Here is a 13,163-nt window from a genome sequence, read left to right as displayed (position 1 = left end):
AGTTGTGCTCAAATCTCACCTCCGAGGCCTTTCTGGCTGCGTTTGCCCGTTTTGTTGGACGTCGAGGCTATCCCGCAACTATGATGAGCGATAATGGCACCACCTTTGTAGGTGCCAAAAGAGCTACGGAAAAGGAATTTGTGAACTTCTCCAACGAAGTATCCCAAGAAGTCGTCAAAAAATACGCCGCTCAAGGCATAAAATGGAAGTTTATACCCCCCAGCGCTCCTCACATCGGCGGCTTATGGGAAGCTGCGGTCAAAAGTTTTAAAACCCACCTCAAGAAGTCAGTCGGATCTCACAAATTCACTTTCGAGGAATTTACCACCCTACTAATACGAATAGAGGCCGTGTTAAACTCACGCCCCATCTCCCCGCTATCTCAGGATCCCTCTGACTTTACCGCGCTCACCCCGGGACATTTCCTTCGGGGAACCCCTTTATTAGCGATTCCTGAACCCGACCATGAGAACCTATCTCTGCTCAACCGATGGGAAAAGGTCAAGGTGATCCATCACCAGTTTAGTCGACGATGGAAGGAGGACTACCTCAAGGACCTCCACAAACGGTATCGTTGGAAAGATACCCGCATTGAGCCAAAAGTCGGTGAGTGTGTCCTCACCAAGGACGATACACTTCCTCCCACCGAATGGCGCCTCGGACGCATCGAACGAGCACGCCCCGGCCCGGATGGCCACATTCGTGTCGTCGAGGTGCGCACCCAATCCGGCATTCTCACACGGCCGATAGTAAAACTATGTTTTCTGCCTCCGGCGGATCGTCCGCCCAGTCCCCAAACGACCGTGTAGATTTTCGTTACCACCCCGCTCACAAGACCGCTGAGTCCTACAGACTTATCCCGTCAAATCACCGTATCCGCCTAATCCCCAAAAACAACAATTAACATCCCGCTACATCTCATAGTTACAATCATCAATATACCCGCACTACAGTCATATGATTACGACGAACAGGCGAACATGGATGTAACGCCAACTCCAAGGCCAAGAACGTCGATACGCTCTCAGGTGGTGGTGGCTAGCAATCACGCCGAGCGCCAAAACAACAACTCCAGCAATAACTTCATGCAATGCCGCGTATGCGCTCGCCATCATGCGCTACGTACTTGCCCACTCTTTCGGGGCATGCAGCCGTCGCAGCGGTACCTCCTGGCACGAGCCCATGGGTATTGTACCAATTGTCTGGCTCTATCACACGCGACGAGTGAGTGTACGTCGCCCATTATGTGCCGAATTTGTGCACTGCCACACCATACCATGCTCCACCGGGCCCCACCACCACCAACACCATCGAGCCACGCCGCACCAACGCCTCAAGTGCCTCCGACACCGGCACCACGCTCTAACTCTCGCCGCCGCCGCCAACGCCCACAACAACAAGCCGTCAACAGTCGTTATAATCCGACCACAGTCACGATCCCAAAAGCACGGACCGTTCGGTGCTCAGCAGCAGGCCTCCAGACGGCTTCACACCGAGGCAAAGTGGCAAACATCCTCATGAACGAGGCCATCCGCGCTCTGGAGCAGCTCAGAGTCACACTAGCCGGCTAACGCGCCTAGGCGGGGCAGGATGTTCAAGCGAGCGATTAGCGCACGCACCTTGAATTTATTGTACATATTGAATTTCCCTTTATACACTGAATTTGTAGTTCTTAAATGCCTCCCTCATGGGAATACACCTAAAACCTCCGCTACGTGGTTGGCAACGCGTGCGCTACTCGCTCGCCTGAACGAGCATCAGCTGTCAATCATGTTGACATTTTTCATTATATCTTTTTCACATGAATAAATTAGTTTACTTTTTCCGTATTTTTTGTGTGCAAATCATCTCGGTGTGCCGAAAAGCGAAATTTTTTAATAAAAAACCCATTGTGAACTAAATGAAAAGTAGTTGTGTTTCGAAATTTAAGAAAGTGCTCTGGAAGTCGTGAACATTCTCCAGTGCTCCATACCGACAATTTTACTTGCGGTTTCGTGATACTGCCCACTTAAAGATTCCCCTCAGCTCTCATAAGCCACCACATCGCCGCCATCCATTCGCCACCGTCACCGCTCTCAACATCCCCACAGCTGCAGCATTGTCGTCCGAGCAGGTATTCCCGGTAACTACAGCAAAGGAGCTGTACACGTTGGTTCGTCTACTTCCCCACAGATGACCATGCATTGAAGTATCCACACACTAAAAGCGGGTGTTTTCCTCGTGCTCCCATGGTGATCCCCAACATCATGTCTTCGAACTCGGCAATGGTCATGCTCGGAGGGGCATAGCACTGAAGACGTATATACCGTTGATTTTCGCCCACGTGAATCCTGCTACCGTTGGCATCATATTTTCCTGTGAAAGAAATTTCCCTGGTGCCCAACTTGAGGCTTTCCCTGCCGAATCTGAGCGCCAACTCTGCTCCTGTCGATTTTTGTATTGTTCAGAAAGTACCACTATGTCAAATCCTCCTTCATAGACTTTTTGGGATAATAGCTCTTGGGCTGCCTTGCAATGGTTTAAATTGAACTGCAATACCCTCATAAGACACTCATTTTGTTGCCCTCTCGTTGTGGGCATTTAAAACTGCCTGCCGAATGTTGTCCCCCACGTGCTCATTTCGTTGCGTTTTCGCAACTTGCAGCCTTATGACCTTCCCGACCGCATTTCCTGCATAGTGTAGACCTATCTACAGTCTCCTTACATTTCTGAGCTATATGCCCATAGCCCCAGCACCTATAGCAGGGTTTATCTTACTTGACCTCTTTAATTCAGCAGGAAACCCATCCTACCCGGATTCTTTGTGTACTAAGAACAGCCTTGGCATCATCCGCTGTAAGGCTTATAAGTGCCGACTTCGTACCACTGTACCCTGTGCTAATGCTTTTTATGGCAGTCAAATCTGGACGTTTCATGTTGCCTTGCTCGGGGAGGGCGTAGTAACCTCATCGAGATCTCTGCACTGTAGTGTGCCCATTTGGGACTTTGCTATAACTTTAGCCGAGTCCTTTAGTACCGCTTCAATTTCTGCTTGGTAGGCGTTGGTTTTCCCATCTTGCGATTTTTCAACTGTAGTAACAGCCAGGGGCAAGATAAAGTGCCCTTAAATTTTTCATACAAACCACATACATACTCATCTACAAAAGTCATCATCACTCAAATTTTATCAGTTTTTACTAAATTTTGCTTCGACCTTCATTATTTTCGATATTTTTATAAAAATATGTATTATTATATAACACCAACAATCCAGATATACACTTAAAACTTTTTAGAAAATTTGGGAAAATTCCGCGAATTTTCATGCAAATTTTTAGCTTTCAGTAAGAATTTTTACAATTTATCTCTCAGAAAAATTCTAAAAATTCTTACCAAAAAGCTGAAAATTTGCATGAAAATTCTCGAAATTTTCCTGAATTTTCTAATAAGTTTTAAGTTTCTATTTGGATTTTTTGTGTTATATAACAATACATATTTTTATAAAAATAGCGACAATAATTTAGGTCGAGCCAAATTTAGTGACTGTCTATATTTTAATAATAAGCCATTATTGTTTGGTTTGTAAGCTAACACCAATGTTCTGGCTTGCATTGACTGACAATTGCAATAAAAATGTCAACCCTTTCTTTAATTTTTAATGTTTCAATGAAAACTAAACTATTGCAATTGTCAGTCACTGTAAGCCGGCATATAATTAATTAATATATAAGTTAATTAATATATAAGTACTTGCATATGTTTGTGTTGAATTGTTGATAAATTGTTTTATATTGCAAATTCAATCTTACTGTTTCCTGACTTTGCGGATCGTTCTATATTTTATCAGTATCAACCGCGCGGCGGTCGCCGTGATGTGATGGTAGCGTGCTCCGCCTATCACACCGAAGATACTGGGTTCACGCCCCGGAAAAAGCAACATCAAAAACTTTAGAAACAAGTTTTTTCAATTAGTAGAAAAATTTTCTAAGCGGGGTCGTCCCTCGGCAGTGTTTGGCAAGCACTCGGAGTGTATTTCTGCCATGAAAAGCTCTCAGTGAAAACTCATCTGCCTTGCAGAAGCCGTTCGGAGTCGGCATTAAGTAAGTCCCATCCCGCCAATTTGTAGGGGGGAAAAATAGGAGCACGACGCAAATTGGAAGAGAAGCTCGGCCTTAGATCGGAGGTTGTCGCGCCATACATTTATTTTTTTAACCGCGATGTCAATATGCGAGTTTAAAAGAGCTAGGCCCGTTAATCGCTCCTCTTTCATTACACTACGCAACCAGGTTTTAAGGCGCCGAAGATTTGAAAAACTCCTTTCGGCGGTTTGGTTACTAACTGGAAGTGTAGCCAGAATACAAAGCAACTTGTGAACTAGTGGACAAGTATAGCTATCACACATAATCAGAACCTCTATTGCTGAACTCGGGCACAATTTTTCATTTCTACATTGTTCACACCATATAATCTGCCTCCATGTTTATACCGTCTTTACCTGAAATGCTATCATATGTTATTGCTAAGGATTTTACGCGCTCAATAGCATACTTTTTTTTGTAACGTATCCAGTTTTAAGATGGTGTGGGGCAGCAATAAATTAAGGTGGAATATTTTCAATGTTTCTTCCGGTAAACGAGATTGCAGAGATTGGTCCTTTTTTTTTGTTTTTTTCAAAAGGAATTTTTGTCCAGAAAAAAGATGTGGTGTGGCAACCGTGATCATGAAATAGTGACCAAAGCTGCCAAATTTCAGCAAAAAGTACGCAATTCTTTCTTCAAATACCAGAGTGGTACATTTTTTCTGCTGATTTTACCCAGAGCGAAACAAATGGAAATTGGAAATGAATATATAGCTAAACTATTCATTTCATAAAATATTTCAACCGAAGTATTATAAATTGCAGATCTTGGGAGAGGGGGCGATTAGGACGATCTTATGACCCCATTTAATTTGTTGCGTCCCTCCCACAAATTGTCATCCTCCCAGCGGCTCCTTGCAGCAGGACTGCTCCATATTCTCTTGCTCCGGGAAGGTATCGAATCCAATCCGGGTCCGTCTCCTGACCCCGGTCCTTAGAAATGGTTTTGCTGCATCTGCCGGAAAAGAATCTTTTTAGGACGGTCGTACTCTGTTCAGTGTGTCTCGTGTAAGGGATGGTTGCATCGGACAGGTTGTTCTGGGCTTGATCCCAAAACCCGACGTCCACGTAACTTTTATAAATATTTTGTGGATCCTTGCTGTTCACGCCCAAGGGCGTCCCGTAGTAAGTACCCGCTGCTGCTCACGCCCCACGGAGCCAACAACTCAAACAGCTGCTACCACTCATAACTACAATCTTCGTAGTAGAGTCGGAAGCAATGCTGAGCAACAGCCCCTGCCCACGTGTTCTCCCCCCTCTTTTCCGGCAGCAATCGTGTAGGTCAGGGAAACAGACTCTTAGTCCCTACCTCCGTTTGCACCGTTTGCCAGCACAGAATATATATGTTTGCGACATCCGCCCAATGCAGCTCCTGGGTGGTGCCACTTTCCTAGATGATCTGGTCTCCGCGACGGCAACCTCCCGACGGGTTTCATCGCGCCATGTTGCCAGGTCGCAAACCCAAATCATCCGGGTACCCCATTGCTTGCCCAAGGACGCCCAGTCCCAGGGCCACAACAGCAATTGCGTCCTGGCCTTCCTCAACCCAGGCGTAGTCACCCGTCACTTACCCCCAGAGTGGCGACGTCTCCCCCCATGCACTTCAGAATTCTGCAGTTAAACTGTAATGGACTAACTGGGAAGATTACGGAGATAGTCGATTTCATCAAGCGGCACAACATCCGCATTGCTGCGATTCAAGAGACTAAACTCACAGCACGATCTGCATTGCAGACCTGCTCTGCCACCTGTTGGCCCAGTCGATACCGCCCTAATATCAGAGCCTTACTCACTGGCAAAAATCGCATTATCTTAGGCGATTTCAATGCCCATCACGATCTATGGCATTCAAACTTGCGGGCGGACAGTAGGGGTGAGATGTTGGCGGATCAAATAGAAGAAACGACGTTCTGCACAATAAACGGAGACGCCTCCACACGTATGGTAGGAAGCTGTCACAGTTCGGCAGATATCTCAATCGTGAGAGCAGAACTCGTAAACTGCGTCAACTGGCAGCCGATGGTAACATTGGCATCCGACCACCTGCCTATTCTTATTTCGCTCGAGCGTACCGCCGACTTCATCGTCACCGAAAAACGCACTTTCATAAACTTTAAAAAAGGAAAGTGGGAAGAATATAAATCTTTTACAGACAACCTCTTTGCTGCCCTCCCTATCCCGACTGATGCCCGCCAAGACGAGCGTGCCTTCCGCAAGGTCATTGAATCCGCCTCGGAACGTTTCATTCCCGCCGGGAGAATTCCCGAAATCCAGCCCCACTTCCCGGCGGAGGCCGCAAACTTAGCGAGAGAACGTGACCTTATAAGGCAGCTTGCTCCAGGCGACCCCCAAATAAGGGATATAAACCAACGCATCAGATTGCTTGTGGGTGAACACAAGCGGGCGAAATGGGAGGATCACCTAAGAGGTTGTAACCTCTCTACCGGTGTGGGTAAACTTTGTTCCACCGTAAAGTCCCTATCGAATCCGACTAAGCACAAAGACAAAGTTTCCATCGCCTTTGGCGACAAAGTGCTGTCGGATGCGAAAAAATGCGCGAGCGCTTTCTGCCGACAATTTATAATGCGTTCTACGGTCGACAAAGATAGATGGAGGGCCAACAGACACGCACATGAACACAAATTCAGCGCGTCACCAATCACCATCACCGCTATAGAGGTTGAGGACGCCATTGGTCGCGCTAAACCATCCAAAGTAGTGGGCCCAGACGGCATAGCCATGCCGATGCTTAAAAGCCTAGAGAAAGAGGGTTTCAAATATTTAGCACGTGTCTTCAACCTGTCTCTTTCCACCTTTGTCATACCCGAGAAATGGAAAATGGCCAAGGTGGTCCCGCTACAAAAGCCTGGTAAACCAACTAACATAGGAGAGTCGTATCGTCCGATATCTCTCCTATCGCCAGTGGCAAAGACGCTCGAAGCCATTTTGCTCCCTTATTTCCAAGCAAATTTGCAGCTAGCCTCTCATCAGCATGGCTTCAGAAAACTCCATAGCACTACCTCCGCGCTAAATGCCATTAGCACCCAGATAAATTGCGGTTTAAATCAAAAACCCCACCATAGAACAGTACTCGTAGCGCTAGACCTATCAAAAGCTTTTGATACGGTCAACCATGGCTCGTTACTGCAAGACCTGGAAGGGTCTACCCTTCCCCCATGTCTTAAAAGGTGGACCGCAAATTATCTGGGTGGTCTGCAGGCATCGGTGCAATTTAGAAACGAAACATCAAAACCAAGGAGAATTAAACAAGGGGTGCCACAGGGTGGTGTCCTATCCCCACTTTTGTTTAATTTCTACATATCTAAACTACCTTCACCACCGGAAGGAGTCACAATCGTTTCCTACGCCGATGACTGCACAGTTATGGCCACAGGCCCAGGCCCACAGATCGATGAGCTATGCAATAAAATAAACGGCTACCTCCCTGATCTCCAGTTTTTTCGCCTCGCGAAACCTGGCATTATCACCGACTAAATCTTCCGCGACCTTATTTACAACATGGACGTCCCAAATGTCGACCATTTTGAACATCCACGTCGATGGCTCTACGCTACCGACTGTCCTACACCCCAAAATCTTGGGTGTGACGTTTGATCAGGATCTACATTTCGGTGAGCACGCAGCCGCAATTGTTCCGAGAATTCAGAGCCGTAACAAAATCCTCAAATCCCTTGCTGGCAGTACCTGGGCAAAAGATAAAGGAACGCTCATGACTACATACAAAGCAATAAGCCAGCCGATTACGTGCTACGCGTCACCCATATGGTTGCCAAGCCTAAAAATTACCCACTGGAAGAAGCTACAGGCCTGCCAAAATACTGCTCTCAGAATTGTCACGGGCTGTCTTCTTATGTCCCCAGAACACCATCTGCATAATGAGACGAGAATACTCCCCATCAGGGAGAGAAACGAGATGCAAACAGTTCCTGTTAAGTACCCAGAAACCTGGGCATCCCAACAGACCAGCACCGCCTAGGGGCTTAAGGAGTCATCTCCGTAAGCATTTTGAGGAAATACGGCACCTGAGAACCCAGCTGTATGAAGCGAAAAAACACAAGCAGGTCCTTGGTGAGCTCCACAAACAGGCGTCGGACCTTTATGACGAGAATTGCCCGGTGAATCCAGTACTCAAAGAAAAGTATCCAAAACTCGCGGAAGAGGAACGCATACTCCCCAGGGAAACGCGTGTCACTCTGGCTCAACTTCGTTCTGGATACTGTAACAGGTTAAACTCTTACCTATCCAGAACCAACCCCGACATACAAAATGTATGTCCCGCTTGCAATGTGTCCCCACATGACACCAACCATCTTTTTAATTGTAATGTGGAACCAACGCCTCTAACACCCCTTTCCTTATGGTCCACCCCTGTTGAAACAGCAAGTTTCTTTGGACTCCCGTTAGAGGATATTGATGACAATTTGTGATGTTGTTGTTGTTGTTGTAGGGATAAGGTTGCTCCCCGAAGGCTTTGGGGAGTGCTATGGATGTGATGGTCCTTTGCCGGATAAAGATCCGTTACGCTCCGGTACCACAGCACCATTAAGGTGCTAGCCCGACCATCTCGGGAACGATTTATGTGGCCACATTAAACCTTCAGGCCATTCCCCCCTCCCCACCCCCAAGTTCCATGAGGAGCTTGTGGTCGCCAGAGCCTCGTCTGTTAGTGAAACAGGATTCGCCGCGGATAGGTGAGGTTGACAATTGGGTTCGGAGAAACTATATATTGCGCTGGCAACCTGAAGGGTTGCGTTACACAACCCCTTGAATCTGGTATTTTAGTCGCCTCTTACGACAGGCATACCTACCGCGGGTATATTCTGATCCCCTAACCCGCTGGGGCACAATCTGTGATCGGTCGCGGCTGTTAGGTGGGCGAAGCACTGCTACAACAACAACAACAACGATCTTATAGATTATACATACATAAAAGCTAAAAATTTTAAAGTTGTATATGTAATTAAAACAAACTATTATAATTTTCATAAGTTGCAGATCAGAGCGCGGGGGGCATCTCCAACTGCCTCCCTGGATCCGCCACTGGTAACAGCTCTCCTTTTCCGTTCTTCTAATCGTTTTGACGTCACCGCCCAGGGATTTTAATTCGTCGCAACTTCTCACTTTTCGCAATATGTCGGCGTACTTCGCATCTCCCGCCTTGGAAATGATGGTTGCGTCCGGCCTAGCCTTAAGTGCTTTTTTCTTGTTCGTCTCTTTAGCTAACTGCCACTCTCCAATCTTTTGGGCTGCGGTGTCCACTTTTCGCTCCGTCTTCTCTTGCGTTTCTTGCCGTCGTTTGTGGCTACCACGTGCCCTGGCCTGATGTCTTCCGGTGTAGTAGTGGGTTTAACCACATTGTTCTCCTTGGTCGAGTACGAGTTGTTCCTCGGTCGCTTTCCTGGGGGTGATGGACTTCTTTCCTTGGCACTTTCGCTTGCACGCAATTTATGTTCCAAGTTCTTCACCTCTAGGGCCCACTTTACGCTTGATTTCCGCGTGTATATTATTAAGCCCTATGAAGAACTGCATCAAGTCCTCAATCGCCTTGCCTAGCTTGGTCATCTTTTTGCTGATTTAACTTAGCTGACTCCTGCTTAATTAGGTAACTTAATGTTGGTATGCCTGTTTGAGCCTTGCTGTAGGAACTCTTTTTGCATAGCTTCGGTGTAGCAGCCGGCGACGCTCCTTGCTTGCTTTCGGCCTACGCTCCTTTGGGTTTTGCTACCCCTTGCGACGTACTGTTAAGGCCCCTGCCCATGGGCCACGCCCTTCTGGAGAGCGAGGCAGCTTCCCTCCTACGAATGGATTTAACCCCATTTCTTTCTCCTGATATTGGTTTTTTAAGATATTATTGTTGTTATTCATCTATTCAATTGGGTCCCCACTTGAGGCCGCTCTCTTGGTCCGAGTGTGCAGTTACCTATATTGATCCCGTGGTTGTCTATCCGAAGACAGGGATGCCACGTGAAGGTTGACGCAGTCCCTCATGAAGTCCACGTTCAGAGCCAGATCAGAATGAATCGGGAGGATCTCAGCCGAACCTGTACCACCAGCTTAATGATGACGGACTTTGAACGTACCACAAGGCCTGCCAAGGTTTTAACGGGACGGAGCCGAATGGTACATTAACCGGAAACTCATTTCGATGGTGTATGAAGCCGTGTAGTGAGATTTCCGAATGTCACAGTCGCCAGCCCTTAAAAATCATATCCAAATCGTTGATTCCAGTATACCTTAATTAATACCTTACTGGGCTCAGTCTTAATATGACAATCACGTTTAATTTACAAATAATTTACCTCCTGCGTGTGTATCCGACGTAATATAGTTGCCTCCTTATCTTGGGTAGGTTTTCCCTCGAAGCAACCCCGGACTAGGCTGTGGATGCTTAATTCAGGGCGGCATCTACTCGCCCTGTCACTAGAGAAGCCAAACCCTCCTCACCAGTCGCTCTTGGTCGAGGGCTGCTTATTTGATATTCGCAGCTAACCTAATTAATAGGCCGTTCACTGTACGCCAGCAGTGACCCCTTTGGCCTGAGCTCATCCTGAGCAGCGTTACCGTCTACAACCTTGTGTTAGTGTAGTTGTTAAAGACATCAAAATCCAACAACTGGTCACTAGCAGTTATCTCAAAAAATGCAAAAAAATCGCCGCCAGGTGGCGCAAGAAACGGGATATTTAAAAAAATCGCATTTGTGGTCCGATTAGGCTCATATTTGGAGCATATATTACATACATGAATAGAAAGCGACATATGAAAAAAATCGCAATGCGCAATGGCGCAAAGATCGAGATATTAAAAAAATCGTATTTTTGTTCCGATTTGGCTCATATTTGAAACACATATTACATACAGAATTAGAAATCACTTCATGAAAAAAAAAATCCCGCTAGGTGTGGCAAGGATCGAGGTATCAAAAATACTCGTATTTGTGGTGCGATTTGGCTAATATTTGGAACAAATATTCCATACTGTCGGGTAGAAGTGACATCAAAATATTTTTGTTTAAGTTTAACGGTTTTATTGAAAACAATACTTACCTTAAGTAATAATAATACTAAAAGCTATAAACTAATTAGGCCCTAGGTACTCTTCATTAATCTAGGGCGTTGATCAGACAATACAATAAAAGCGTGGGTGCGTCAAATTTCTATTGATAGTCATAAGTAAGACCAACTGAACCTTAATAAGGTTATGCTACGCCTCAAATTTTTAGAAATTTCACGCGCCCAATTTTCTTTTTTAATTGTCTGATCAACGCCTTGTTTGATGAGGAGTGTGATTACTAGTACCTAGGACCTACCTATTTATTTGCTAGCTCTTAGTATTATTATTACTTAATGTAAGTATTGTTTTTAGTAAACCCGTTAAACTTAAAAATGTTTTTAAATAGTTTATTTTTCTGGTTGTATCGTTAAATTTATTCTAATGCGCCACATTTTTAGGTAAGAGGCATGTTAAAGCGAGAGGCCCACAAAATTAAAGATGAACTGCTGATTAAATTAAAATTACAAGACAAAGAAAATGAATTAGGAAATTGTTTATCCGGCGGAATGAAGCGAAGGTTATCTCTCGGAATCGCGATTGCGGGTAACACAAAGTAAGAATGTGTAATGTTATTGTAACTCAATTATTTAATTTAATATTTGCATTTCCACAGGGTCATAATTTTGGATGAACCATCATCAGGTTTAGATATTGAATCTCGACGTGAATTATGGGATATATTGCTCAAGTTACGAAAAATTAAAGCCGTATTAATCACCACACATCACATGGATGAAGCCGAAGTTTTAGGCGACACAATTGCTATATTGGCTAATGGGCGTGTGCATTGCACTGGATCTCCTTTAGAACTAAAACGCAAAATTGGCCGGGGATATGTACTTAAACTAAGCATAACTGATAGTAAAGTTGAACAAGCAATCCTGCAAATTATTCAGCAAGATATACCTGAAGCACAAATTTTGGTAAATATCCTTGGGCATTCAAATGTGCCTGGTTAGAGCTTATATGGATATATGGTTATACATATTTTTTTACATAGCATACAAAACATTTTAAATTGAGAAAATTACAGTTCAAGTTCAGAAACTCCAATCAATATTTGGAAAGTTACACAGAAAATTTCAATTCTATTTCATACTTTCCATTATAGACTAATTTTCATAAAATGAAAATTCTAATCCAAGTTCATGAAATTACAATCGTCGCATACCTCCACGGGGCTTGAGGGAACATCTCCATAAGCATTATGATGAGATCCGGCACAGCCGTTTGATGCAGAAAAACATAAGGAGGCCCTAAACAAAATCCACACAGAATCGGTAAACGCCTTTGCCAGGACGCGGCCGGTAAACCCTGTTATTAATATACAATATCCTGTTCTTGCAGAAGAAGAAAGCACGTCAGTGTCACTCCATTTAATTTGTTGCGTCCCTCCAACAAATTGTCATACTGCCAGCAGAACCGTGCAGCGGGACTGCGCCATGTTCTCCTGCTCCGGGAAGGTATCGAACCCAATCCGGGGCCAGTACCTGTTCCCGGTCCAGGGAAATGGCTTGGCTGCGTGTGCCGGAAAAGAATGTTTTTAGGACAGTCATACTCTTGCCAGTGTGTCACGTGTAAGAGATGGTTACACCCCACGGGATGTTCAAGGCTAGACCCCAAAACCAGTCGTCCCCGTAACTTTTACAAATCTTTTGTGGCACCTTGCTGTTCACGCCCAATTGCGGCTATTTGCCAGCACACAATATATATGCTTGCGACATGCAGTTCCTGCCACTTTCCAGATGTTCTGGTGTCAGCGACGACAACCCCCCAGACTGAAAACTCAACTACACTGGGTACTCCGATGCTTACTAGGAGACACCCAGTCCCAGAGCCACAACAGCACAGAACGTCCTGGCCTCCCTAAACCCAGGCGCAGTCACCCGTCACTTACCCCCAGAGTGACGACATCTTCCCTTGTTGTACTTCAGAATACTGCATTTAAACTGTAATGAGTTAACTGGGTTAAGAT

General features: G+C 45.5%; 1 protein-coding gene across 4 annotated transcripts in view; it reads left to right on the top strand.

Annotated features, from left to right (window-relative positions):
* Positions 1-13,163, top strand: part of Eato (Engulfment ABC Transporter in the ovary) — an 854,933-nt gene that overhangs the window by 188,443 nt on the left and 653,327 nt on the right. For all 4 annotated transcript variants that reach the window (XM_067766015.1, XM_067766013.1, XM_067766012.1 and 1 more), the window contains 2 exons: positions 11,587-11,741; positions 11,802-12,111. In XM_067766015.1, the coding sequence (XP_067622116.1) occupies positions 11,587-11,741; positions 11,802-12,111 (465 nt within the window). The remainder of the gene's footprint in view (positions 1-11,586; positions 11,742-11,801; positions 12,112-13,163) is intronic.

This window comes from Eurosta solidaginis, chromosome 2, assembly GCF_040869045.1.
Source record: "Eurosta solidaginis isolate ZX-2024a chromosome 2, ASM4086904v1, whole genome shotgun sequence".
Lineage (NCBI taxonomy): Eukaryota > Metazoa > Arthropoda > Insecta > Diptera > Tephritidae > Eurosta > Eurosta solidaginis.
This window is presented reverse-complemented; position numbering and strand designations above follow the sequence as displayed.